The sequence below is a fragment of the Mesoplodon densirostris genome, chromosome 13, assembly GCF_025265405.1.
Source record: "Mesoplodon densirostris isolate mMesDen1 chromosome 13, mMesDen1 primary haplotype, whole genome shotgun sequence".
Taxonomy (NCBI): Eukaryota; Metazoa; Chordata; class Mammalia; order Artiodactyla; family Ziphiidae; genus Mesoplodon; species Mesoplodon densirostris.
In genome coordinates, this window is record NC_082673.1 from 77579466 (window position 1) to 77605244 (window position 25779).

At 44.1% G+C, this 25779-nt stretch overlaps 1 protein-coding gene across 1 annotated transcript in view; it reads left to right on the forward strand.

The window, feature by feature from the left end:
- NTAQ1 (N-terminal glutamine amidase 1) overlaps nucleotides 1-12668 on the forward strand; it is a 171724-nt gene extending 159056 nt beyond the window's left edge. The window contains exon 6 of the mRNA XM_060115651.1: nucleotides 12601-12668. Coding sequence (XP_059971634.1) covers nucleotides 12601-12641 — 41 coding nt within the window. The 3' untranslated portion in view covers nucleotides 12642-12668. The remainder of the gene's footprint in view (nucleotides 1-12600) is intronic.
- Nucleotides 12669-25779: the final 13111 nt, after the last annotated feature.

Consider the following 25779-nt stretch of genomic DNA (forward strand, 5'->3'; position numbering starts at 1 on the left):
CTCAAAGAACCAGCTTTTAGTTTTATTGATCTTTGCTATTGTTTCCTTCATTTCTTTTTCATTTATTCCTTTTTTTAAAAAATAATAAATTTATTTACTTATTTATTTATTATTTTTTGCTGTGTGGGGTCTTTGCTGCTGCATGCGGGCTTTCTCTAGTTGTGGTGAGCAGGGGCTACTCTTCATTGTGGTGCACGGGCTTCTCATTGTGGTGGCTTCTCTTGTTGCAGAGCACAGGCTCTAGGTGCTTAGGCTTCAGTAGTTGTGGCACTTGGGCTCAGTAGTTGTGGCGCACGGGTTTAGTTGCTCCGTGGCATGTGGGATCTTCCTGGACCAGGGATTGAAGCCATGTCCCCTGCATTGGCAGGCAGATTCTTAACCATTGCACCACCAGGGAAGTCCCTTTTCATTTATTTCTGATCTGATCTTTATGATTTCTTTCCTTCTGCTAACTTTGGGGGTTTTTTGTTCTTCTTTCTCTAATTGCTTTAGGTGTAAGTTTAGGTTGTTTATTTGAGATTTTTCTTGTTTCTTGAGGTAGGATTGTATCGCTATAAAGTTCCCTCTTAGAACTGCTTTTGCTGCATCGCATAGGTTTTGGGTTGTTGTGTTTTCATTTTCATTTGTTTCTAGGTATTTTTTGATTTCCTTCTCGATTTGTTCACAGATCTCTTGGTTATTTAGTAGTGTATTGTTTAGCCTCCATGTGTTTGTATTTTTTATAGTTTTATCCCTGTAATTGATATCTAGTCTCATAGCGTTGTGGTTGGAAAAGATACTTGATACGATTTCAATTTTCTTAAATTTACCAAGGCTTGATTTGTGACCCAAAATATGGTCTATCCTGGAGAATGTTCCCTGAGCACTTGAGAAGAAAGTGTATTCTGTTGTTTTTGGATGGAATGTCCTATAAATATCAATTAAGTCTATCTTGTTTAATATGTCATTTAAAGCTTGTGTTTCCTTATTTATTTTCATTTTGGATGATCTGTCCATTGGTGAAAGTGGGGTGTTAAAGTCCCCTACTATGATTGTGTTACTGTTGATTTCCCCTTTCATGGCTGGTAGCATTTGCCTTATGTATTGTGGTGCTCCTGTGTTGGGTGCATAAATATTTACAATTGCTGTATCTTCTTCTTGGATTGATCCCTTGATCATTATGTAGTGTCCTTGTTTGTCTCTTGTAACAGTCTGTGTTTTAAAGTCTATTTTGTCTGATATGAGGATTGCTACTCCAGCTGTCTTTTGATTTCCATTTGCATGGAATATCTTTTTCCATCCCCTCACTTTCAGTCTGTATGTGTCACTAGGTCTGAAATGGGTCTCTTGTAGACAGCATATGTATGGATCTTGTTTTCGTATCCACTCAGCCAGTCTATGTCTTTTGGTTGGAGCATTTAATCCATTTACATTTAAGGTAATTATCGATATGTATGTTCCTATGACCATTTTCTTAATTGTTTTGGGTTTGTTTTTGTAGGTCTTTTCCTTCTCTTGTGTTTCCTGCCTAGAGAAGTTCCTTTAGCATTTGTTGTAAAGCTGGTTTGGTGGTGCTGAATTCTCTTAACTTTTGCTTATCTGTAAAGATTTTAATTTTTCCATCGAATATGAATGAGATCCTTGCTGGGCAGAGTAACCTTGGTTGTAGGTTTTTCCCTTTCATTACTTTAAATATGTTTTGCTACTCCCTTCTGGCTTGCAGAGTTTCTGCTGAAAAATCAGCTGTTAACCTTTTGGGGATTCCCTTGTATGTTATTTGTTGCTTTTCTCTTGTTGCTTTTAATATTTTTTCATTGTTTTTAATTTTTGATCGTTTCATTAATATGTGTCTTGGCATGTTTCTCTTTGGGTTTATGCTGTATGGGACTCTCTGTGCTTTGTTGACTAGATTGACTATTTCCTTTCCTATGTTAGGGAAGTTTTCGACTCTAATCTCTTCAAATATTTTCTCAGTCCCTTTATTTTTCTCTTCTTCTTCTGGGAACCCTATAATTCGAATGTTGGTGTGTTTACTGTTGTCCCAGAGGTCTCTGAGACTGTCCTCAATTCTTTCCATTCTTCTTTCTTTATACTGCTCTCTGGCAGTTATTTCCACCATTTTATCTTCCAGTTCACTTATCCGTTCTTCTGCCTCAGTTATTCTGCTATTGATTCCTTGTAGAGTATTTTTAATTTCAGTAATTGTGTTGTTCATCACTGTTTGTTTGCTCTTTAGTTCTTCTAGATCCTTGTTAAATGTTTCTTGTATTTTCTCCATTCTGTTTCTGAGATTTTGGATCATCTTTACTATCATTGCTCTGAATTCTTTTTCAGGTAGCTTGCCTATTTCGTCTTCATTTATTTGGTTTTAGGTTTTTACCTTGCTCCTTTGTCTGTAGCATAAGTTTTTGTCGTTTCATTTTTTTTTCTCTCTTTTTGATGGGTGGTGCTGTATTTCTGTCTTACTGGTTGTTTGGCCTGAGACGTCCAGCACTGGAGCTTCCAGGCAGTTGGATAGAGCTGGGTCTTGGTGCTTAGATGAGGACCTCTGGGAGGCCTGACTCCAGTTAATATTCCCTGGGGTCTGAGGTTCTCTGTTAGTCCAGCAGTTTGGACTCAGAGTTCCCACCAGAGGAGCTCGGGCCCAGTCTCCAGCCTGGGAACCAAGATCTTGCAAGGTTCGTGGCATGTGAAAAAAAAAAAAAAGAAAGAAAAAAGGAGCAGTAAAATATCAAACAATAAAAAATAAAATAAAATTAGAAAGATAAAAAATATATTAGGAAAAATAAAATAATAATTGAAACAACTGCAACAAGGTAAAATAAAACCACAAAAGAAAAAAAAGGGGGGCTGGGGAACAAGCCAAAAGGAGAGAACAATAACAAAGTATAAAATAAAATCAGAAAAATAAATGATTTATTAGGAAAAATAAAAATATAAAAGCATCAACAACAATGAATCAACAAGGTAAAACAGAACCCCAATCTAAAAGAGGAAAAAAGAAAGGAAAAAAAAAAAGTCAGCTATGGGGTGGGGTTTAGGCGGGGGTGGAACTTAGGCAGGGGCGGGACCTAGATTCTGGGGGTGTGATGTTCAAACGTGGGGCGAGGCCTCTGCCTACGACCTGCGCAGAAGGGGAGTGGCAGCATGTGGAAAGGAAGGCCTGGAGTTCCGGAGTTTGGAGGTAGGGCCCTGAGTGAGGGTGTGTGGGCGGGGTTTAGGCCCAGCACATTGCGGGGTGTCTCGAGTCTCCCGAGTGTAGAGGTGGGGCCCTGGGTGGGGGATGTAGGGGCGGGGCTTGCACTCTGCGAGGCAGGAGGGAGGCTCCGAGGGCAGAGGATTAGGCCCAGGAGCCCAACAGGCTCCCCGGTGCCTAAGTGGACAGGGAAAGTGCTGGGTTCCCTTCCGGTCCTTCGCGCCCCTCCCCCACCGCCTCCCCCAGGGTCTCCCCCGTCTCCGCTGGACCTCTAACCGTGGGTGGCTCCCACTGGGTGTAGGAACTCCTCCCCTCCCCCAGCCGCCCCTCGGGGGTGCCGTCGCGGAGGTCCAGCCTCTCCCTTTGCTCCCCCTTCCCTCCCTCCCACTCCCTCAGGACCCGCACGGCTGGAGGGCGCCTCGGTGGGCAGAGAATCAGGCCGGGGATCTCAGCAGGCTCCCGGGGGCCCATGTGGGTAGGGGACGCCTGGCCGTGCTCCCTTTTGATCCTCTGCCCTCCCAGCGGTTCCCCAATTTCCCCCTTCCGGCGTGGGATTCCGTGCCCTCCCCCAGCCGCCCCTCAGGGGCGTGGTAGGTGCCCTAGTTGTGAGGAGACGCGAGTTCCGCGTCCCCCTCGTACCTAGGAGCGTTCTTGTGTGTTTTATGGTGCGTGTGTGCTCGAGTTCCTGCACGGTAGGTACAAGAAATAGCATTGGTGGGTTGCGTGAGTCTACAATTTGCTAGTAATGCAGATTTTTTCCACTTTTTCTGACATGAAACTGCTCCAATTTTTAAGAGTATATTTGACCTTAAAACACTCTCGGGCTTCCCTGGTGGCACAGTGGTTGAGAGTCTGCCTGCCGATGCAGGCGACACGGGTTCGTGCCCCGATCTGGGAAGATCCCACATGGCCGCGGAGCGGCTGGGCCCATGAGCCATGGCCACTGAGCCTGCGTGTCCGGAGCCTGTGCTCTGCAACAGGAGAGGCCACAGCAGTGAGAGGCCTGCGTACCGCAAAAAAACAAAAACAAAAACAAAAAAACACTCTCTTCAAGGTCACCAGCTGCCTCCATGTTGCCAAATCCTGTGGTCTTCATCTTGACCTATGAGCAGCTTTTGACACAACTGTTCCCTCTCTGTTCAAGACACATCCTTCACCTGGATTCTGGCTGATATTTTTGTCTGTTTGCTGGACTGGCTTCCTCTTCCCAACCTACAAATTCCCATGTGGGAATGCCAGGCATTTGACCCTCATAATAATCCTGTGAGATGGGTATTATTACTCTTATTTTACAAATGAGGAAACTAAGACTCACAGATTAGGTAACTGATTCAAACTTATAATGAATATGTCTTGACATCAGAAGCCACATTCCTTCACGACCCCCTTAGTGTTTTCTGTCTTGATAACCTTACAAGATCAACGTTTCTTCAGGAATGAATGGTCTGAACTACCTGCCCCAGAATCACCTGGACTGTTGTTTGGAAGAATCACAGAGTCCAGACCCGTGGAATCAGAGTTTCTGGCAGTGGAGCCCAGCCCTCGTCTATGCAGCAAGTTCTACATGTGATTCTGACGTCATTCATGCTTAAGATCCTCTCCCCCAGCCCCGCTCCCCATGGCTGATGGGCATCTCTGAGACTGGTCCTATTTCCAGGATTGATCTCAACATTTCTGCCACATGCTCTGTACTCCATTATTGGGGAGGAATGAAACAGATGAACCATCGATTGACACTTTCGGGGTGACTCTTTTAAACCGAGAATAGTCTGAACAGGAGCTGCACAGTCACCCAGACAGGACATTAGCACATCAGTAGGGTGATGGGCCCTGTACCACCTGGAGACCACTTTTGCTAACCATTGCTTACAGAAGATATTACACAGTTCGGGTTGGGCTTTGAGGATCATTTCAGAGCAAACTTTGGTCCGTAGATGTGGCTATTGAGATCATTCATTGAAACATTCACTGAGTGTTTTCTATCTGCCAGACACTATGTAGCTGCAAAGTGCTTTGCGTGTAGTATTATCTAACAACGCTATGAGGTGGGTAGTAATATTATCGTCATTTGGTTGCTACAGAAGCTGAGGCCGGTTGCTTAAGGTCACAGAGTTCCTAAGTGTTGGAGCCAAAACTCAAATCCAGGCCATGGTATGGAATATTCAGTAGCTGTCTGACTGAGCTTCAGGATGCCAAGTCTTGGGCTCAGTGGGGTGAATTGTCTTCTGATAGTTCTGGCTGAATGGATCAATGGACCCTTCAGCCATTCAGCACTTACACGTTATTGAGACCCATCTAGCGGAATCCCAGCGTGAGATGAGATACTTGCTTCCAGAAACTCACAGCATAATTAGGGAAACAACTCACATGCAAGAAACTGTAATAACACACAGAATTGCTGGGCTTTCACTCCGTGGGTTTGTGTGTGAGGGTATGTGTTAGTGTGAGTGTTTATGGGAGTGTGTGTGTGTGTAACAGGAGCAGGGGTGTGGGAAGAGAAGGCAGTGCTTAAGGGGGTGGGGGTAGGAGAAGTGATGTGGCTCCAGAACCCGGTTCAGGGGGCCTGGGGGCTCAGGGTCCTCCCTGACTGATGAGACAAGAGGATTCTACGTGGAGGTGACACTCAAAGTCAAGTGACAGCACCTTAGACTATCTGGGGAACCTTTCAAAATACCAGTGCCTGGGCCCTACCCACAAAAATTCATTTCATTGGGCCAGGCAGGGGATAGGAGAGAGAGACAAGTCATTTTTAGAAGCCCCCTTTGGACTGGAAACTGCACAAGGGCATGCCTTCCCAGCCTCTTCCAGGCCCCCCTGTTTGGAATCCAAGCCACAGACCTTTCAACAGACTTCTTGGTGCAGGACCTTCTTGTTCTCTCTTTCCTGTGACTGAGAGGTTGGATGACCATGTACACGCCTGCTAGGAGAGGCCACCACCTGTTGCTGTAAATCTGGTGCAGTTTCATCATCGCTTTGCCCGACATATTCCCGGTATCTTATATCTACATCTGGATGGATGGTCTGTTGTTTTCTGCCTTGTAGAGCTTGTGCAGTCACAAGGGGATGTGTGCTGTGTGCTGTGATGCCGCTGGGGTTTTTGCCCTGTAAATATAGGCTGGGTGAGTTTATTTATAGGAAACGAGGATGGTTACCTTTGACTGTTATTAACTGGAGCAGGTTTTCGCGTGTCTCATCTTCCTTTAATTCATTGCTGGGGAAAGATTTTCAAATAAATCACTCTTATGAAGTGAATTCTAAGCACTTCAGGGAAATTCCCCCTATGTGGGAGCTTCATTGAGGTTTGAGCAAATGATCGGAAATCTCCCCAGAGTCATTAGAAAGATGGGAAACCTGGGAGAGAAGAGCTTTGTAGATGTACTTGACAATGCCTTAGACAGTGGTTCTCAATTTTGGCTGCAACGTTAGAATCTTCCAGGGAACTTAAAAATCAAAACAAACACAACAAAACTCCCCAATCCCAGGCTGCACCTTGGAACAATTGAATAAGAGTCTCTGGGACACGGGACCCGGCATCGGTACTTTTTAAAGCCCCTTAGATGATTCCATTGTGTAGCCAAGGTTAGGAACCATTGGGTGAAGGGATAAGAGAGGCTTAAGAAAGAAGAGGGAGCCCCAATAATTTGCAAGAAAGAAAAGGAAGAAGGCAAGATTGGGGAACAGTCATATACAGCAGCTTTGGAGTGTAATAGTTAAGTCCTGCCAGTTCCAAGAACTCAGCTTAGCCTTAAGAAACGGATGGCCAATCTCCAAACATCCTTGCAATCTTCAGTTCACAAGCCATTTGCATCACGAGGCCCAGGGTACATGTGAGGGCTGATAATGAGAGGAGCATCCTGTGCCCCTTCTGTGCCCCTTGGCCCAGGGAAGAAGGGAGAAGGGACTTCAAGATCACTCTGATTCTCTACGCTCTACGCAGCCAGGGATCCGAAAAGATCCCTGCCAAAGAGGGTTAGGAAAGTGTGAGTGTGGGGAATGTGTGATCGCCCTTCAGGGGTCGGGTCAAGAGAGCCCTGGCTTCTGCCTTTGTGGTTCTGCAAGGGGAGCAAGTGGATAAAGTGACACAGACAAGACAACAGTCCATCATCTGAGAGCTTAGCTGAACAGGTGTGGTCTGTCTGGTCAGGATGTAGGCAGTCAGCTGGGGACACTTTATTTTTTTATTTTATTTTTTGGTGAGACTCTTTAAAAAAACGTTTCATTTGGAGGTAATTTCAAACTTACAAAAGAGCTGCAAGACGAGTACAAAGAACTTCCTCACCATTCACCCAGATTCACTAGTCGTTAACTTGTAACCACATTTGCTTTATCACTCCCTCTCTCTCTCTAGATGTATATATATATTTTTACTCCTAAACACTTCAGCGTATATTTCCCGTGAACAAGGACAGTCTCTCCACAGAACTCTAACCACAGAACTGTGGAAATAAAGACCCACCAAATGAAAAAAGCAAAGGTTATTTATTCTGAGCTTGCAATAGCAAGGGAGTCGGCCACCATCGCTTGAATTTTGAAAGAGATGCAAAGAAAGGCAGAGGAGTTGAGAAAGCTTTATAGTGGAGAAAAGGGAAGGCTTCAGGTATGCACTGATTGGAGGCTGTTGGTGTGGGGATGCTGGAGGCGGGCTAACTAGAAGTGGGGGATCCACGTGATTGGTTAGGGGCACATGATTGACTTTCTCTGGTTGGTCCTAAGTTGGAAACAGGAACAAAATTTAGGGAAGTTGTCAGTTATTAATCAAGTCCTGGCCATTTGGGGCCAGTTGTCACAGAACTATTGTTTAGCTTCTCGCATTGTCACTAGGGAGGGCAATCTGACTTCCTGCAAATCTGACTTATACCAGACTGGGTACCTGGGCTGTTTATTGTAGGTAAGGGGTTGGTTTCCTGGGCAGGTGGCTACAGGTTGTGGGTCAGAGTTTTTTTAAGATATGGTCTGGCCATTGTCTATTTGCATTTTGCAGTATAACCATCAAGTTCAGATTTAACTTTAGGGTAAAACACTGTTAGCTAACTCCATATTCAAATTTTGCCAGTTGTCCCAATTATATCCTTTATGGCAATATCCACCCCCAGTCCAAAATGCAGTGGAGGATCATTCATTGCATTTAGTCATCATGCCCCTTTAATCTCCTCTAATCTGGAACAGTTCCTCAGCTTTTTTTTTTTTTTGTCTTTCATGACACCGACTTTTCTGAAGCACACAGGCTAGTTGTTTGTGGTGGGAAAACTCTTGAAGACAAATACTGTATGCTGACACATATATATGGAATTTAAGAAAAAAAAATGTCATGAAGAACATAGGGGTAAGACAGGAATAAAGACACAGACCTACTAGAGAATGGACTTGAGGATATGTGGAGGGGGAAGGGTAAGCTGTGGCAAAGTGAAAGAGCGTCATGGACATATATACACTACCAAACGTAAGGTAGATAGCTAGTGGGAAGCAGCCGCATAGCACAGGGAGATCAGCTCGGTGCTTTGTGACCGCCTGGAGGGGTGGGATAGGGAGGGTGGGAGGGAGACGCAAAAGGGAGGGGATACGGGAACATATGTATATGTATAACTGATTAAATTTGTTATAAAGCAAAAAATAAATTTAAAAAAAAAAAAAAAAGACACACGTATCTCAGCTGACAGTGAACGTGTGTCAACAGCCAGTGCCCCTCCAGGCCTTGCTCCTTGACTCCTGTCCTAGAGACTCCGGGAATTGTTTGGGTTTACGCAGCTCAGGTAAGGAGATAATTAGCCCTTCAGCAAGGACAAGGAAAGTCACGTCTCCATGCAGCATGGAGGAGAAGCTTGTAAACAGAGTGTGGTACCCACGGTCATGTCCTTTGGCAGCTAATCCTTTGTAAGGCCGAGAGAGTTTGTGAGACATGTTTTGGTTCCATTTGTGGAAATATGTTCTTTCATTAGCTCAGCTTCCCTCTGCATTTTACGTACGTGGACACTGGTTGTTGTTTTGCTTTTTCCACACTTTGCCTCTCCTCCCTGTCTCGTCCTCACTCCGGTTTCCCATCTTTGCAAAGATGCCAGAACCATTTTCCAGGAGAGGGTCAGGGTGCTGTTCCACAGGCTGTGGTACGGTGGCAGCCGTTTGTCCGGGATTGTTGAAATTGGCCTGTGTTCTTTAAGAATATCAAGGACACAGAGAAGGTTTTGTTTGGGGCCTGAATAGCTTTGGGGGCAGGGCTGTCACTCTGAAGACATTCACCCCTCAGTCACTCCACGCTGCTGTCAAAGAGCGATTTCTGGATCTGTCACCAGCCTGGATCGTAGTTAAAATCCCCTCTATCTTCATCCCTTTAATACACTGAGCAGTAACACGTTTTTATTCATGGGGGGACTGGACTAAGATAAGTTCGCTCTGTGCAGTGGTTAAGATTATGGTCTTTTGTGTCCAGTTGTCTGGCTTCAATCTTTGCTATCTAACCATGTGTCCTTAGGCAGATTGCTTAACCTCGGGTTCCACAGCAGTGAAATGGGCAACTATTAGCTGTTTTATCGGGTCAGAGTGAGGATTAAATGTCATGATAAATGATGGCATTTAGCACAGTGGTTGGCAAATAATGGGCCCTCACTGGATGTTAATCATTAGTACTACTTTGCTTATCACTTAAGTGGGAATTTAACACTCACTTGCTAAAACTCATTGTCCGTGGTCATTGTAGAAAGAGAAGAGGTTTTGGTGTCACCCAGGTGTGGGTTTAAATCCTGGCTGTGCCCATCACAGCTGGGTGATGTTGGGTAAGGGAACCTCTTCGGAGCCTCAGTGGCCCCTGTGTGTAGAATGGGAATGATAAATCTCGTCTCGGCAGATTTGTCACGTCAGCGAGAGACCCTAGCACGGCGCCTAGTGCAGAGTGGATGCTTGATAAAGGCAACTGCTGATTATTTTCTTCTTTCCTCCCCCTCGTAACCCCTGCTGACCCCGCATCAGCTGAGTCTAATTTCTTGAGAAGGAGAGAAAGCACTTATTTTGACTTGGGTCAGGGCAGCGATGGGAATTCCTGAGGATCATTATTTCTGGAGTTATTTACCATTTAATAAGCATCCACAAGGGTCTCATCCACAAAAACTCTCACTATGATGGACTTTATGCAGTTTTTCTTTAGCCCCAGCCAAGGGAAAAAATGTGAAATGGAAAAAATTCGTTTTTCTGTGCCGTGTCCATGGCCTCCCTTTCCTTTCGGTGCCTCCACAGTGGGGGCCCAGAGCCTTATGCTTTCCCCTGCTCCAGCAGGGTCTCCCACCACATTCCTTTCCTCCCTTGAGAAGCCTCCATATTGTAGAACTTTCCCTTCTCATCATCCTATTTAAATTGCTCATCTTCTGTGGCTTCCTTTAGGATCTGTGAGAAGAAGATGAATAAGCTAAGCTGGGAAGTTCGTTTGAGCTAAGGGGCAGTGGGTAGTAGATGATTAATGTGTCACTCTTTTCAGGGAATTTATGTGTACTTTAAACAAAGACCTTCAGTCTTGGAATCCTAGATTTTTTATGGTGAAGAGAATTTCCCAGGTTTGTACTCTTCATTTTTCTCTTAAGTTCAAGACCCCATATTTAGCAGCAGAACCTGGGTTACAAGTCAGGTCTTCTGATTTCTAGTCTGGACTTTTTTTTCATGTGAAAATAGAGTTATGTTGGAAATCTTGGGATCCAAGGTAGACAAGCTGGGAAATTAGCTTTGGTCAGACAGACTGATCAGTGCCCCCTTCTCCATGCTGAGCCAGGACCAGGGGCTGTGACGTGCCTTGAATGTAAACTGCCCACAAAAATGTGCCACAGAGTCAGCCAGTAGAACCTTGGGAGGGTGAGTTTCAGATTTCCATTTTTTTTAATTTAATTTTTGAGTTGGTTTTATTTTCCAGATTTTAAAAATAAGCTTTGTTAATTTGCACAGGGAAGAATAAATAGATTCTAAGTTACAGGAGAGGTCATTTTTATTCCAAAAATCCAAACGTATTCAATTAAACCCACATTTAAGAAGGAACTCTTCTTTCCTCAGTGCCTAGGGCCCTGCAACTCCCCTGAGCCTCTAAGTTTGCCTGGTACAAAGAAGGAGCCATGCATTGCTTTTTTTTCCTCCTTCAGTGCTTTTTTAAAAGAATTGACGTATACACTGCTCATTATGTCTGAGATTCACCGACATTGTAGCCTGGAGCAGTTGTTTGTTTCTTCCTCAGTGTGGCTAGAACTTCATGATATATGTATATTGTGCTTTATCCATTCTGTTGATGAACATTTGGGTTATTTGTAGTTTTAGGCAACTATGAATAAAGCTGCTATAAACATTTAAAAAAATGATAATATAGTTGCTGTAAAATATTATGTATTTATATACTAGATATCATATAATGATTTACAGTTTTAAAAGTTATACCCCATTTATAGTTATTATAAAATATTGGTCCTCTTCCCAGTGTTGTATAATGTATCCTTGTAGCTTATTTTATACCTAGTAGTTTGTACCTTTTATTCCCCTACCCCTATCTTGTCCCTTCCCCCTCCCCTTTCCCCACTTGTAACTACTGGTCTGTTCTCTGTATCTGTGGGTCTGCTTCTTTTTTGTTATATTCCCTAGTTGTATTTTTTAGATTCCACAGATAAGTGATTTCATACAGTATTTGTCTTTCTCTGTTTGATTTATTTCACTCAGCATAACGCCCTCCAAGTCTGTCCATGTTGCTGCAAATTGCAAAATTTCATTCTTTTTAATGACTGAGTAGTATTCCAGTGTGTGTGTGTGTGCGCGCGCGTGCATGTGCGTGTATCCTATGTTCTTTAGCCATGCATTGCTTTAAACCCTATCACCTCACTGCTATGAGCCTGAAGCGTTAACTACTAGTTACCCCAAGGGATTGCTTCTTCCAGTTTCCTGTAAATTGCAAAACTGAAACATGAAGGAGAATAATAAAAATTCTCCCCTACTTAGTGCTGCCAGAAGGATGAATCATGATGAGGTGTGAGGAGGGTCCAGAGGGCATGGATATTGGGAAGGGTGTGTTTTGATGGAGGGGTGGGCAGATTGAAGAAAGAGGAGGAAGACACTTCTGGAGCTTAAGTTACTTCCTAAAGAAGCTACTTCTAGGTGGGGAACCTTAGTGTGGGGAAGACTCAGGAACAGAAGGGCAATATGAAGACAGAGGGTAAAGCGAGGAGAGGTATTATGAAACACAGAGTTGGGAGAACTTGGCTGAAGTAAATGTCACCTGCTTTCCAAGCTTGCTGGCATTGACCCCATATTTGAAAACTCCAGGCTTGTCACTCTGAGTCTTATCAAATACTCATTTATATAGTATTTGCCTCTTTGGACTGGCTGTGGGAAAAAGTGAATAGTCCACCAACTTAACTTAAAGATATTTTTTTTTCTCTCTTCTTCTTGTTCCCAAATAAACCTTCAAGCAGGAAAGAACGCACAGACCTCGACCCGATTCATGTCTAACTAGATCAGGACTGTGGGAGTCCAGTGCCTGTAAATCAGCTTTCCTATCTGAACTCCTCAAAGGAAATCTTCCCCCCGAAGCAATCGCCTCACTAGAGTTCACACATACTGACCAGCCCTTTGAAATTCTGTCTGCAGATATTGGCAGTCACAGCCAGCTTGTCTTACTGAGAGAATCCTGTTGTCTGTGATATAATCCAGAAGAATCCCCAAGGTGGCTGATGAGATTTGCCTTTTGGAGAAAAAATATAGCAAGGACCAGAACACATTTCACATTGCAGTTTAAAGAGGTCTTTAATCTCGCAATCCTAGATATTTCAGGATTCTAAAATTAGGGAGATGATTAAGTCTTCAAGTTCAATTTAGAGAGAACTGTGGGTTCGTGAGGATTCAAGCACCACCATTCCTCTACTGAGTTTTTTTTATTGATGTGGGCTTTTCTTCACCTTGAGATCCAACCAGTTTTTAGGCTACAAATAGCTAACACTGGATTGTCAGGGGCTCAAGTCAAGGCCAGTTTGGCAACACAGGGTGAGGGAAAATCTAAGTGGATGTGTGTGTGTTGTTTCTCTAAGTTGTGCATCCAAATCATGGTTTTAGTCCATGATATCAGAAGCACCTGGGATGCTTGCTTACAATGTTTGCTTAAAATATCCCTAAGCTCTACCCAGTCTGACTGGATCAGGACTTTAGGGGAAGGGTTGTAGCCCAGAACTTTACATTTGACACAGTTTCTCCATGTGATTCTAATGCACACCAAGGGTTGCTTTTAATGAGACTCAGCTCCTAAAATTTCCAATATTTTGTTTATCTCCAACCGAAATTTCAGATTGTTGGGAGAGAAAGACTGTGGTTGGCTCATGTTCCAATGATCTGTTGCTGAATAACAAAGTACCTCAAAACTTAGTGACTTCAAACAATGACTTTTTTCTTTTTTTTTGCGGTACGTGGGCCCCTCACCACTGTGGCCCCTCCCGCCGCGGAGCACAGGCCCTGGACGCTCAGGCCCAGCCGCTCCGCACCATGTGGGATCCTCCCGGACCGGGGCACGAACCTGTGTTGCCTGCATCGGCAGGCAGACTCTCAACCATTGTGCCACCAGGGAAGCCCCCAAACAATGATTTTATTTCATCTCATGATTTACGAGTCAGGAATTTGGGCAGGGCTCAGCGATGTAGCTCATGCAGCATCAGCTGGTGCTGCTGAAAGATCCACTTCCAAGATGGCATATTCACACGATTAGTAGGTGGTTCCTGGTTGTCAGCTGGGATCTCAGCCAGACCATCAATGGGGAGACCTCAGTTTCTCGCCATGTGAACCTCTTCATGGGGCTGCTTGACTTCCTCACAGCACAGCAGCTGAGTTCCAAGGGCAAATGTTACAAAGGACTAAAGACTAGGTCTTCTGACCTAGCCTTTGATGTCAGACGACATCACTTCTGCCATTACCTTTGGTCAAAAAATTCACTAAGATCAACCCAGATTCAAGCATAGGCGAAGTAGACTTCCCTTCTGGGTGTGAGGAGTAGCATGTGCACAGAAGGAGGAAAGGAATCAATGGTGGCCATCTTTGGAGACTTTCTACTGTACCCTACTTGGGTCAGTTGTCAACCCCTGGATCAATCAGTCATGAACACAGGCATCAGCACATAGTATAGATTCAGCCGCTGGGAGCTCAACATGACATATTGAGGAGGACACCCACTGAAGGGGGAATTCTTATAAATCTTGCGGGCACTCCAAGGGATATCTGGTGATTATAGAATCTTACAGAGCTATACCGTCTGAGATTTACCCAGATTAGGAATTGGCCTTGGGCATTGGTTATCCCGAAAAGCTGGAGTTCTTCTGACCTGTCCATGAGGCACCCTGTTCCATTTTCAGACAGTTACAGCTCTTCAAACCTGATTCCAGTTCTCTGTAACACCCATCCATTATCCACTAGAGTAACACTCAACAACTATGGATTATTTTTCTAGACTGTAATTTTCTCCACCAGGTTTAAACTCTTTAAGGCCTGGGCCTGTGTATTTTGTGTATCTAGCCTCAGTCCCTGGCACATAATAGGTGCTGAGTAAATGCATGTTGAATGTTCTTGAATGAATAAACACATCTGCTTGTCCCCATCTACATGGATAGCGAAGTTGATTTTGAGGTGGATATTGAGTCCCTACCAAATAGTTCATTATTGCTCTCATGTTTTCTCCAAGCCAAAATCACCTGAAGTAATTTATAGTTAAAATGCAGGTGATAAATCAAGTGAACACTGTCCTAAATATTGGCATCTGAAGGTAAATTCTTTAAAACCACAGGAGAAATGTTACTGTTTTGGAGCCAGGATTAAAATAACCACAAACAGAAGCATTTATACATTTTGTTGTTGTTTGGTTTAAAGACAAGGTCAGGAAAGTATCCCCCCCTCCCCAAGACCAAATCCTGCTTGCCACCTGTTTTTGTCAGTAAAGTTTTGTTGGAATACAACCAGGTCCATTTGTTTCCTTATTGTCTCTGAGTACGTTTGTGCTACAACAGCAGAGTTGGGTAGTTGTAGAGAATGTTATCCCCTCAAACCTTAAAATATTTACTGTCTGGTTCTTTACAGAAAACATTTGCCAACCCCTGGTGAAGGGCTTATCTCAGTCTAACAAAATACCATAAACTGGGTGACTAATAAACAATTGAAATTTACTTCTCACAGCTCTGGAGGCTGGAAGTCCAAGATTAGGGTGCCAGCATGGTCAGGTGACGGCCCTCTTCTAGACTGCAAACTTCTTGTCCCATCAATTTTTATGTGATGGGAATTGGGCTGGGAAGCAATCTGGGGTCTCTTTTATAAAACCATTAATCCCATTCATGAGGGCTCCACCCTCAGTATTTAATCACCTCCTAAAGGCCCCACGTTCTAATACCATCACATAGGGCATTAAGATTTCAACATATGAATTTGGGTGGGGTGGGGGTGGGTGGGGGGTGGGTGGGGGGCCGGGGGGGGCACAAACATTCAGACCAGAGCAGGTCTGATCCCTTTGTTCTTGGTTATTTTACTTGGCAAAGTTGAAGGCATCGTATGTCCACATTTTTAGACTTTTCTCCCAACCAAAGAGAACTCTTCCCTGGCTTGTCCATGGTGGGGACTCCAATGATGCTGAACTTCTTAGGTTAAAAACAAAGTAAAGTTATTTTACTTGACCAATAAATAAAAATAGGCGATGAGCCAGCATAAGGAGCAGAGAATTTTTAACTTAACAGCATGGGTTTGGGAGCCATCAAATTGAACCCTGTAGTGGACATTTATTGCTCTTTAGCTATAAAGGATCCATTCCTTCTTTTGGTAACAGCAATTTACCTACTTCTGGGTAATTACCTCTCCCCCACTAAGTGCTGTCTTGGTTTGAATCAAGGCACCTTGCCCTGCCCTACCCAAGGTGAGATATATGATTCAGGCTTGGGCTCTTTGACCCAAGGATGGATAGAATGTTGAAACTGACTCATTCCAGTGATTGTGGCCTTTAAGGCCATCCATCCCTTCCTGTTGCCTAGAGCCCTCGGCATGCTCTGGTCGGTCTCCTTTTCTTTACAAGCCATATTTTCCAACCTTCCCTTTAATTCCCTGAGCCACCTGTATTCTTTCAAAACAAAAAACTTTAAATTAGTCAAATTCTATTGCTTACAACCAAAACTCCTAAATGTGCAGATAAATAATACTAACTATATGAAGAAATGCAAATCAATTATTTATAGCCTATAAAATTAACAGATTTAAACAATAATGATACTCAGGTGTATCAAGGATGTAGTGAGGCATTCACAGGAACTCTCACTGAGTTTGTTAATTGGTGTTTCCTTTCTGGGGATTATTTTTTGTAATATATGTCAAGAGGATTAAAGAAGTTCATACCTTTTGACTTGGCAATTTTGCCTCTAGGCATTTGTCCTAACAAAAGTACAGGAGCTGGAGATACAGATTTATGTGGAAAGTGTTCAGTATGATTTATAGTAACAAGAAATTGGAATTTACTTAAATGTCCAATATATTAGAGGACAGTCAAGTAAATTGAAGGAGGTATTATCATGTCACAGTTAAAAGTATGGACTCTGGAACTGGTCAGCCTGGCTTCAAGTCCTATTCTGCATCTGATGAGCTGTGCAACCTTGGACCAGTTGCTTAGACTTTATCTGTAAAACATAAACAAAATATTTTATAATTGTGGTGGCATTTATGTTCTTATGTAGTTCTTCCTCATATTTGAAAGGCTGACCTTTGTAACCAGTCGAATATTATGAAAATGATGGAATGTGACTTGTGAGTCTAGGTCATAAGAGACATTGTGGCTTCCATCCTGCTCTGTTTTGGGTTACTTGCTCTGGGGGAATCTGGTTGCCATATTGGGAGGGTACTGAAACAGACCTAGGGAAAGATTCATGTGACAAGAAACCAAAGCCTCCTGCCAACAGCCATGTGAGTGAGCCATCTTGGAAGTGGATCCTTCAGCCTCAGTCAAACCTTCAGATAAGACATGCTGGATAACTGATCAACATCTTGATTACAATTTCATGAGAGGCCCATAACCAGAACCTCTCAACTAAGCCACTCTCAAATCCCTGATCCACGGAAACTGTGGGAAGTGATAAATGTTTATTTTTGCTTTAAACCACTAAGTGTTGGAGTAATTTGTTATGCAGTGATAGATAACAGGTCATATAACTTCTCTGAGCCTCAGTTTATTCATTTGTTAAATGAGGACAATACTGTCTGCTCTAGTTTTTTGTGCAGAACAAATAAGGTAAGTGAAGAATTACAGGTCTGCCATGCTTACCTGAAATCTTAGGAGCAAGATGTGCTTTGGTATTAAGAATTTTTCAGTTTTCATTAAAGTAATAAGATGTACAATATACTGTAGATTGTGATCACTCCATAGGGGTCTGACTCAGCACCTCAAAATCAAACGGTAATATTTCTACATCAAAATGTATGAGTATGCACCCGAAGTAGGATAAATAAAGGCTAAAAATAGTCCCACGTCAGTTTTCGCTCTCAGGATTTGCTGCCAGATGAATTAGCCGCAAATATACAAAACAAAACAATCAAGCAAAAAACCCAGTTTTCAGGGACTTCCCTGGTGGTGCAGTGGTTGAGAATCCATCTGCCAAGGCAAGGGACACAGGTTCGAGCCCTGGTCTGGGAAGATCCCACATGCCACGGAACAACTAAGCCCGTGCACCACAACTACTGAGCCTGCGCTCTGGAGCCCGTAAGCCACAACTACTGAAGCCCATGCGCCTAGAGCCTGTGCTCTGCAACAAGAGAAGCCACCGCAATGAGAAGCCAGCACACCGCAACAAAGAGTAGCCACAACTAGAGAAAGCCTGCGTGCAGCAACGAAGACCCAGTGCAGCCAAAAATAAATAAATTTGTAAAAAAAAGAAAAAAACAGTTTGCAGAGGTTTTTGGATTTTGGAATTGTGATAGGAGGTTGTGGTTTTGTATGTTTTTGTTTTTGTTTTTTAATCATTCCAGGTTGATTTCTTCCCAAACGGTAGCTCCCTATCTTATCTAGTTGGTCTCTGGTTATCTTCCATTTATTTGGATTGATGAGGAAGAGACCAACATGGCCTCCATCGCTTCTTGGCAACCCAAGGAGCAGTAGGTTGAAGCACTGGAAAAACCAGAGTGCCAACTAGTGGATCTTTCCCCTTATGAATTTAGTTCTAATTCCTGGGTCAGCACCTGATAGTCATGACCCCAGAGGAGACCAGTGAATCATCCAGTCATGGGGTTTGGAGTTGATTCAGCAAGATCGAAGTGGTGTCAGGAGTGTTTTTGGCTGAAGTTCTTGAAGGTACTGATTACATATCCAATTATGCAACTGGCCGTGAGGCTTGCGTTGTGGTACAACCTGATTCTCACCCAAACTAAGCATGTGAGACAGGGCCCTCACCCGGTAGGCCATGATATCCTGGTAGATCTCAGGCCCTTGGAGCCCAGGGAAATTATTCCTGCCAAGATGGTTCACTTTCCTTTCTTGAGAGAATGGGAGGTAGACTCAGAGCCACCCTCGTCCATATTTACCCTCTCAGTGTCATCCTCTTCCTCTGAACCAAGGTCAGAGATGATTTGGGCTGAAACCAGAAGTGATTCCTGTGTCATAGTCTCTTGATGTGTTGTCTACCTTCATGGTATGAGAGGGGACTTCTCCAGGTTGAATCAGTTCCTAATGTCCAATATGCAATAATTAGAGACTCGTTCAAATGGGATTAGACTTTGTCCCCTGTTCTTGTAGGCAGAATAGTATACTAGAACTAGAAATCATGAGCTTGGATTCAAACTCCATTTCTGCTGCTGACTTGACCAATTCACTTTATCTTTCTGAGCTTCATTTTTATCAGTCAGGTGGGATGGGGGTGGGGAGTAAGATAGAAAAACATAGAAGGGGCTCCATTAGCTTTAATATTCTATGGTTATCTTTGAGAAGGCTATGTGAATTCCTTCCCTTTCATTCTCTGTTCATCCCATAAATATTTATTGTATACTTACCGTGTGCACTGTTCTAGTTGAAGATCCACTGACTGTCTCTGCTCTTAGTTTATATCCTAGTGTGATAAGGCAGAAATGTTAAAAGAGGAAATGGGAGGTAGTGATAAGTACTAAATGGAAAATAAAGCAAGATAAGGGGCTAGAGAGTGAACGTGGGGTGGTGGTAGTGGCGGTGGAGTAATCTTGACTACATTTGATGGTAATCAGGGAAGGATCCTTGGAGGGAGGTGACATTTGAGAAAGAACCTGATAATCACTCAGTAATATTTTTTGAATGTATGAGTGAGCCAGAAGTAGTTATTCATGGGATGATCTGGAGGAAAACTTCCTAGACAGAGGAAACAGCAAATATAAAGAACCTGAGTTGAGAATGACCCTGGCATATCTGTAGACTGGAAAGGTGGTGGAGTGGAAGAATAGTGAGTAGAGTGAGTGTTCAGAGAGAAAGAGGTAACCAAGGCCTTATAGGCCAGGTTGAACAGCTGGGTTTCATTCTGCTTGCAGAAAGAAACCATTGGCAGAGAAACATAATCTGGTTTACACTTTAAAAATATCATTCTGCAATGTGACGCCACTTCCAACCCACCAGAATGGCTAAAATGAAAAAGACAGACACTCTCAAGTGTTGTTGAGATGTGGAGCAACTGGAACTCTCATACACTGCTGGTGGGAGTAGAGGTTGGTACAACAAGTTTGGGAACCTGATTGGCTGTATCAGTTTTTTATAAAGCTGAACTTATGCACACCCCATGACCCAGCAATTTCATTAGTAGATATACACTCAACAGATAAGCACACAAATGTTCACCAAAAGATATGCACATGAATGTTCATAATAGCCCCAAATGGGAAACTACACAAATGCTCATCAAGAGTAAAACAGATACATGAATTGTGATATTGTCATGTAGTTAAATACTATAGGCAACAAGTATGAACAAGTTATAATTACACATAACAATGTGAATGAATTTCACAAACTTAATGTTGAGCAGAAGTCACGTAGACGAGTTCAACCTATCTAGTTCCATTTACATGAAATTCATAAATAGGTACAACTAATATGAGGTTTGGAAGTCAGGATAGTGGTTCCCCCTGGAAAGTCTAATGACTGGAACAAGGTGTGAAGGCGCCTTCTAGGGTGCTATAATATCCTGTTTCTTGATCCAGATGCTGATTACGCATGTGTGTTCCATGGCTTTCTCTAATTATCCCTTTACTCTTGCTTCCCCAGGCCAAATGGGCCTTGAGTCCAGAGAGGTAGAGTGAAGAGTGTGGGAGAATATTTATCCCTGGTCACTATAGAGCACTGTCAGCTTTTCCATTTACTATCACGATTTTCTCAAGCATACTGGGCAGATGAGATTCATCCGTTTTACAGGCCAAGACTTGGTTGTTTAGTGACCTGCCCAAGGTCCTATGCCTAGTGCAGGGAGAACTGAACCTCAAATCCAGGTCCTTGGATGCTTCTCATGGGACCCACCATTGTTTCCATTTCTCCATGTTGCCTCTCTGGATTGGACCAGCTGGTCTCTCAGGTCTACTTCTGGGTCCATGACTTGGAAATGTTACATTTGCATTTGAGAATTTGAATCTTGAAACTAATCTAAGAAAATACAGTGCTTTGACCATTGTCTATATTTATAGAGCCTTGTATCTAGTTATGATTTTTTAAAGCAGTGTTTTTAAGGGAATAAAATATTATAAGAAAAAAAAAGAGGCTGGAGGCCCTTAAACTCTAGGGGAGGAAACGGTGGTTTTCACTGTCAGATTTTCTCAGCCCCACTGCATGGACATATGGAATCATGTGTGACGTTTTTGCTCTAACCACAAAATTTCATGAATTTTCAGTCACTGAATAACAAAATAAGTCATCATTCTAGATAAAAAGAAGGAGGCAGTTTTGAGGGCAAAAATATTTCCTTGAGAATCTAAGGCTTTGACCACATTCACTGGGACTGAGCCCTTGTAGGAAGCATGTCCTGTGCCTTTGGCATGAAAGAGTAGGTCACTGTGTCCCTATAGGATGGGGAGCCAGTGGCCAAGAATCTGAGATTGATTTAGTCTCTGTTTCTATGTATCTGCAGCTATAGCTAATAGCTAAGCATTGTTTGTTCATAGGAAATAAGAGAGTTCTCTTTCTGGCCAGTTGAAGAAAAAGCAGGGAGTGTGGAGGCAGCAAGGAAATTAGCATTCACTGAGTACCTTTTGGGTGGGACCTCCGCTACCATGTTACTTGTTACCTAATCAAGCAGAGGCTGTTTATTCTTTTTCTTTTCTTTAGTTAATTCATTTTATTTTATTTATTTTTGGCTGTGTTGGGTCTTTGTTGCTGCACGCGGGCTTTCTCTAGTTGCGGTGAGTGGGGGCTCCTCTTCGTTGGGGTACACGTGCTTCTCATTTCGGTGGCTTCTCTTGTTGGGGAGCATGGGCTCTAGGCGCATGGGCTTCAGTAGTTGTGGTGCACGGCTCTAGAGCGCAGGCTCAGTATTTGTGGCGCACGGGCTTAGTTGCTCCGCGGCATGTGGGATCTTCCCGGACCAGGGCTCGAACCCGTGTCCCCTGCATTGGCAGGCGGATTCCTAACCGCTGCGCCACCAGGGAAGCCCTGAGGCTGTTTATTCTTACACATACAAAGGACTTCATGGGTATGGAAGTGGAGTTTGAATTCCTCGAAGGGACTTAAGAGAGGGAGGGATCTGGCCAGATTTACTTTTTAGAAAAATAAATGGATCTATTGCTCCTGCCCTTCTGCTAGGAGTGTCCCTCCCATCCTGACTTTGAGTGGCAGGGCAAGAGTGAGAAGAGGAGAGAATGGAGCCAGGGAGAGTAGTTAAAGGGCCTCTTTGCGTAGTCTGGTGAGAGGTCCCCATCCAGTACACCCATGAAGCATCGCCATCTCCTTCTTCCCATCCTTTCTGCTACCGTTGTCATTCACAATGTCATTGTAAGTTTAAATTTTAAACGTCACTGACATTCTTAATGTCATTTTGCACATTTTACTTTCATGTGTGTTAGCACTCCCACCATTCGTGGTTACTATTTTTGCTTTAGACATTGATATGGTTGTCTTAAGTGCTTCCTCCTCATCAAGCCCTGAGAAGGAGGAGGAGATTATAATTCCTAAAATATAATCTGGGCAGTCATGTCCTAGTGGGGTTGAGTGACTTGCCCAGGATCTTCTTTCATGTTGGAAGACTGGGAGGGTGACTGCTCAGGATTCTGTGGTCTCATCATCACGTCTAGTTTGAAGATGAGGATAAGTGCCCACCATCCTCCGTGATGGACACAGAGGTGTAAAGACCCGTCATTTGGGGACATTGTCTGTCATGGACCCCTGGAATGAGAGGCAGAAGGGAGACGAAGGGAGATGAGAAATTAACATGGTCCCAACCTCCCTTGTGAGGGAGTTGAGGGGTGAAGGAGCCAGCACAAGGTAGCAAAAACTTGGACATTTTTATCCCATCTAAATTCTGATTTTACGGGTGGGGAGATGAAGGTCCAGAGAAAGGAGGTAAATTATAACAATAATTGTTGTGAATTGTTGATTGCCAGCTACATTATGGATGTTACCTCTTTTAATTCTTGCAGCAATCCTATGAGGGAGTGTATTAGCTTCCTCTGGCTGCTGAAACAACTTGGTGGCCTAAGACAACAGAAGTGTGTTCTCTCAAGTTCTGGAGGCCAGAAGTCCAAAATCAGGTTGTTGCTAGGGCTGCCCTCCCTCCCTCCGGAGGCTCTGGTGAGGACTCTTCCTTGTCTCCTCCAGTTTCTGATGACTTCAGGCATCCTTGGCTTGTGGGCTGCATAGCTCTAGTCTCTGCCTTCGTCTTCACGCAGGCTTCTCCTCTGTGTCTCAAATCTCCCTCAGCCTTTCTCGTATAAGGACATTTGCCACTGGATTTACGATTCACCCCAGTTAATCCAGGATTATCTCATCCTGAGATGCTTTATGTAACTACATTTGCAAAGACCCTTTTTCCAAATAAGGTTTTATCTTTTGGGGCCATGATTCAACCCACTGCAGAGTGATAGCATCATCATCTCCATTTTGCCAAAGGGGATACTGATGCTCAGAGAGGTTAAGAGACGTCCCCAAGGCCACATAGTTACAGATAGCTCTTTGCAGTGCATTATATTTAAGGACAGAAATGGTAATAATGGCTAACCTCCAGGCAGCACTTATGTATATTAATTCAGTTAATCCTCTCAAAAACTCTGTGAGGAGGCAGGTGTATTATCATAATACCCAATTTAGAGATTGAGGAAACTGAGAAACAGAGAGGTTGGTTAATTTTCTCAGGGCCACACAGCCAGGCACGTTGGCCCCATCTGTGCTCTCGTCCACTCAGAAACTGCCTTATAGGCTCCTCTGCAGATGCGAAAGGTCACCACACATGCCATTGTCAGAGGTGTTTTCAGTGGTGACTGGGTAGTTTCAAAAGGGGTTCTGAAAGATAGGCCCCTAAGATCTAGTGGGGGAGACATACTATAGGCAAGATTACAGATCCATGGAGCTTGTGCAAACCCCTGGGCACGGGACACTGCTCTGGACACGGGATGCCTCTGTACCTGTCTCGGGGCTTTCACCTCCTGGCTGGCAGCCCCATGGCATACTTCCCCTTGCTTTTGTCCTGCACTTCTCTGCTGATGGCACAGGCATCCTGTGGGTCAGCCAGGCTAGCAGCTGTGCGCTCTCTCTTCCTTGCTTCCCACCTCTTCCCCTTTCTGCATCCAATTAGTGTCCAGTTCCCCCTGGATTCTGCCATCTTGTTTCACATGTCCTCCCCTCCCTTTATTCCTCACTGTCATGTTAGTGTCCAGAACTCATCATCCTTCCCAGGGACTGGGAATAGAAGCCCATCTAAACTCTCTGGGAACTTCCCTGGTGGTGCAGTGGTTGAGAATCTGCCTGCTAGTGCAGGGGACACGGGTTCAAGCCCTGGTCCCGGAAGATACCACATGCCACGGAGCAACTAAGCCCGTGCGCCACAACTACTGAGCCTGCGCTCTAGAGCCCACAAGCCACAGCTACTGAGCCTGCGTGCCACAGCTACTGAAGCCCACATGCCTAGAGCCCGTGCTCCACAACAAGAGAAGCCACCGCAATGAGAAGCCCGCGCACCGCAAGGAAGAGTAGCCCCCACTCGCCGCAACTAGAGAAAGCCCACGTGCAGCAACAAAGACCCAACACAGCCAAAAATAAATGTATAAAATAAATAAATAAACTCTCTGGATTTCTCCATCCTTCCACTGGCTGCCTGCAGAGTGATCTTCCTGTAGCCCTCACCTGGACAAACAACATGCCTTCCCCAGGGCCAGTTAACTCCTTCCTCGTATTGGATCCCACCCCCCCACCATGCTATTCTAAAAATTTACCTTCTCCCTCCTTTGTGCTGCATCCTAATGCCCAACTGCCATTCGTTCATTCATTCATTCATTCAGCAAACCTGTTTTGATTGCTCTGTGTCAGGAACCAGGGAAACATGTGACCAAGGCAGCCCTGTTCTCTGTCCTCATTTGGGTGAGGGCGTCAACTAAGTAAACTCAGGAAAGCAAATAAAACAGTAAATAATTATGATAAAAGGTGTGAAGGGATGATACAAGGGGTGAGCAAGAATAATGCAGTGAGTGGGGTGGAGGCTGGTTTGGATAGGGTTTCAGGAAGGGTGCTGAGGAGATGCTGGAAGATTCTTGTGATACCTGAGCCAGGTAATGTGGGTACGGTGCTTAGCAATTGGGCAATAAACATTAGTCATCACCACTCATGGATTCCTTCACTCAGCAAACATTTTCTGAGGGCTAATCGTTGCACCCATGGGCACAGACCCCGGTGGTCTCAGTCTCAAGTGGAGAATTATCTGGGCTCTTTCACATCCATTAGCATTCTTAGTTTTGCCCTTCAGATAAGTCCAATAAATCTATAGCCAAAGTGGGGATTAATTCTGTTTTCTTCTCCAATACGCCACAAAAGAGAAGTGTCTCAGAGGCTCTGCTAATGAATTCTACCATTTTCTCCTTGGTCTTATCTTGAGTATAGATGTCTCCACATTGCATCCCTTCCAGCCCCTTTCAGAGGGTGTTGATTTTGCAGTTGCCCTGAGGTGGCCTCTTGTCTCTGAACGTGAGTAGAGCCAATGGGTCCTTTGGGGAAACTGCAGAAATAGCCTCTTGATTTCAAATAGGACCTACCTCTGTGCTTGCGTCTCTCAGACCCCTGGAATTCTTGAATCTCTGTCCTCAAAGCACCATTTTCCGGATCATCAGCTTCTTCTGGGAGTGTTACCAGAGATTTCTGGACCCCAGGGCCTGGAATCTTAATTAAACAAGTGAAATGAAGAGGAAAAGAGACTTGTGCCTATCTTTACGGAAAACAAAACCCCAATTCCCCACATGAAGAGAATGACGTGGTGTTTGAATGGGAGCCTAGAATTCCTGTAAGACTGCATGAGAGCTGACATTTCAGAAACCAGACCCCCTCCCTCCAGCACCCTCAGCATTGGCTTCTGCTTTAAGGTGCAGCCTCTCACGACGTCACCCCAAAGGCTTATGTTGGCAAGACCGAGAATAAGACATTGTGGTAACATTATGCTAACAGATTAGTTCTC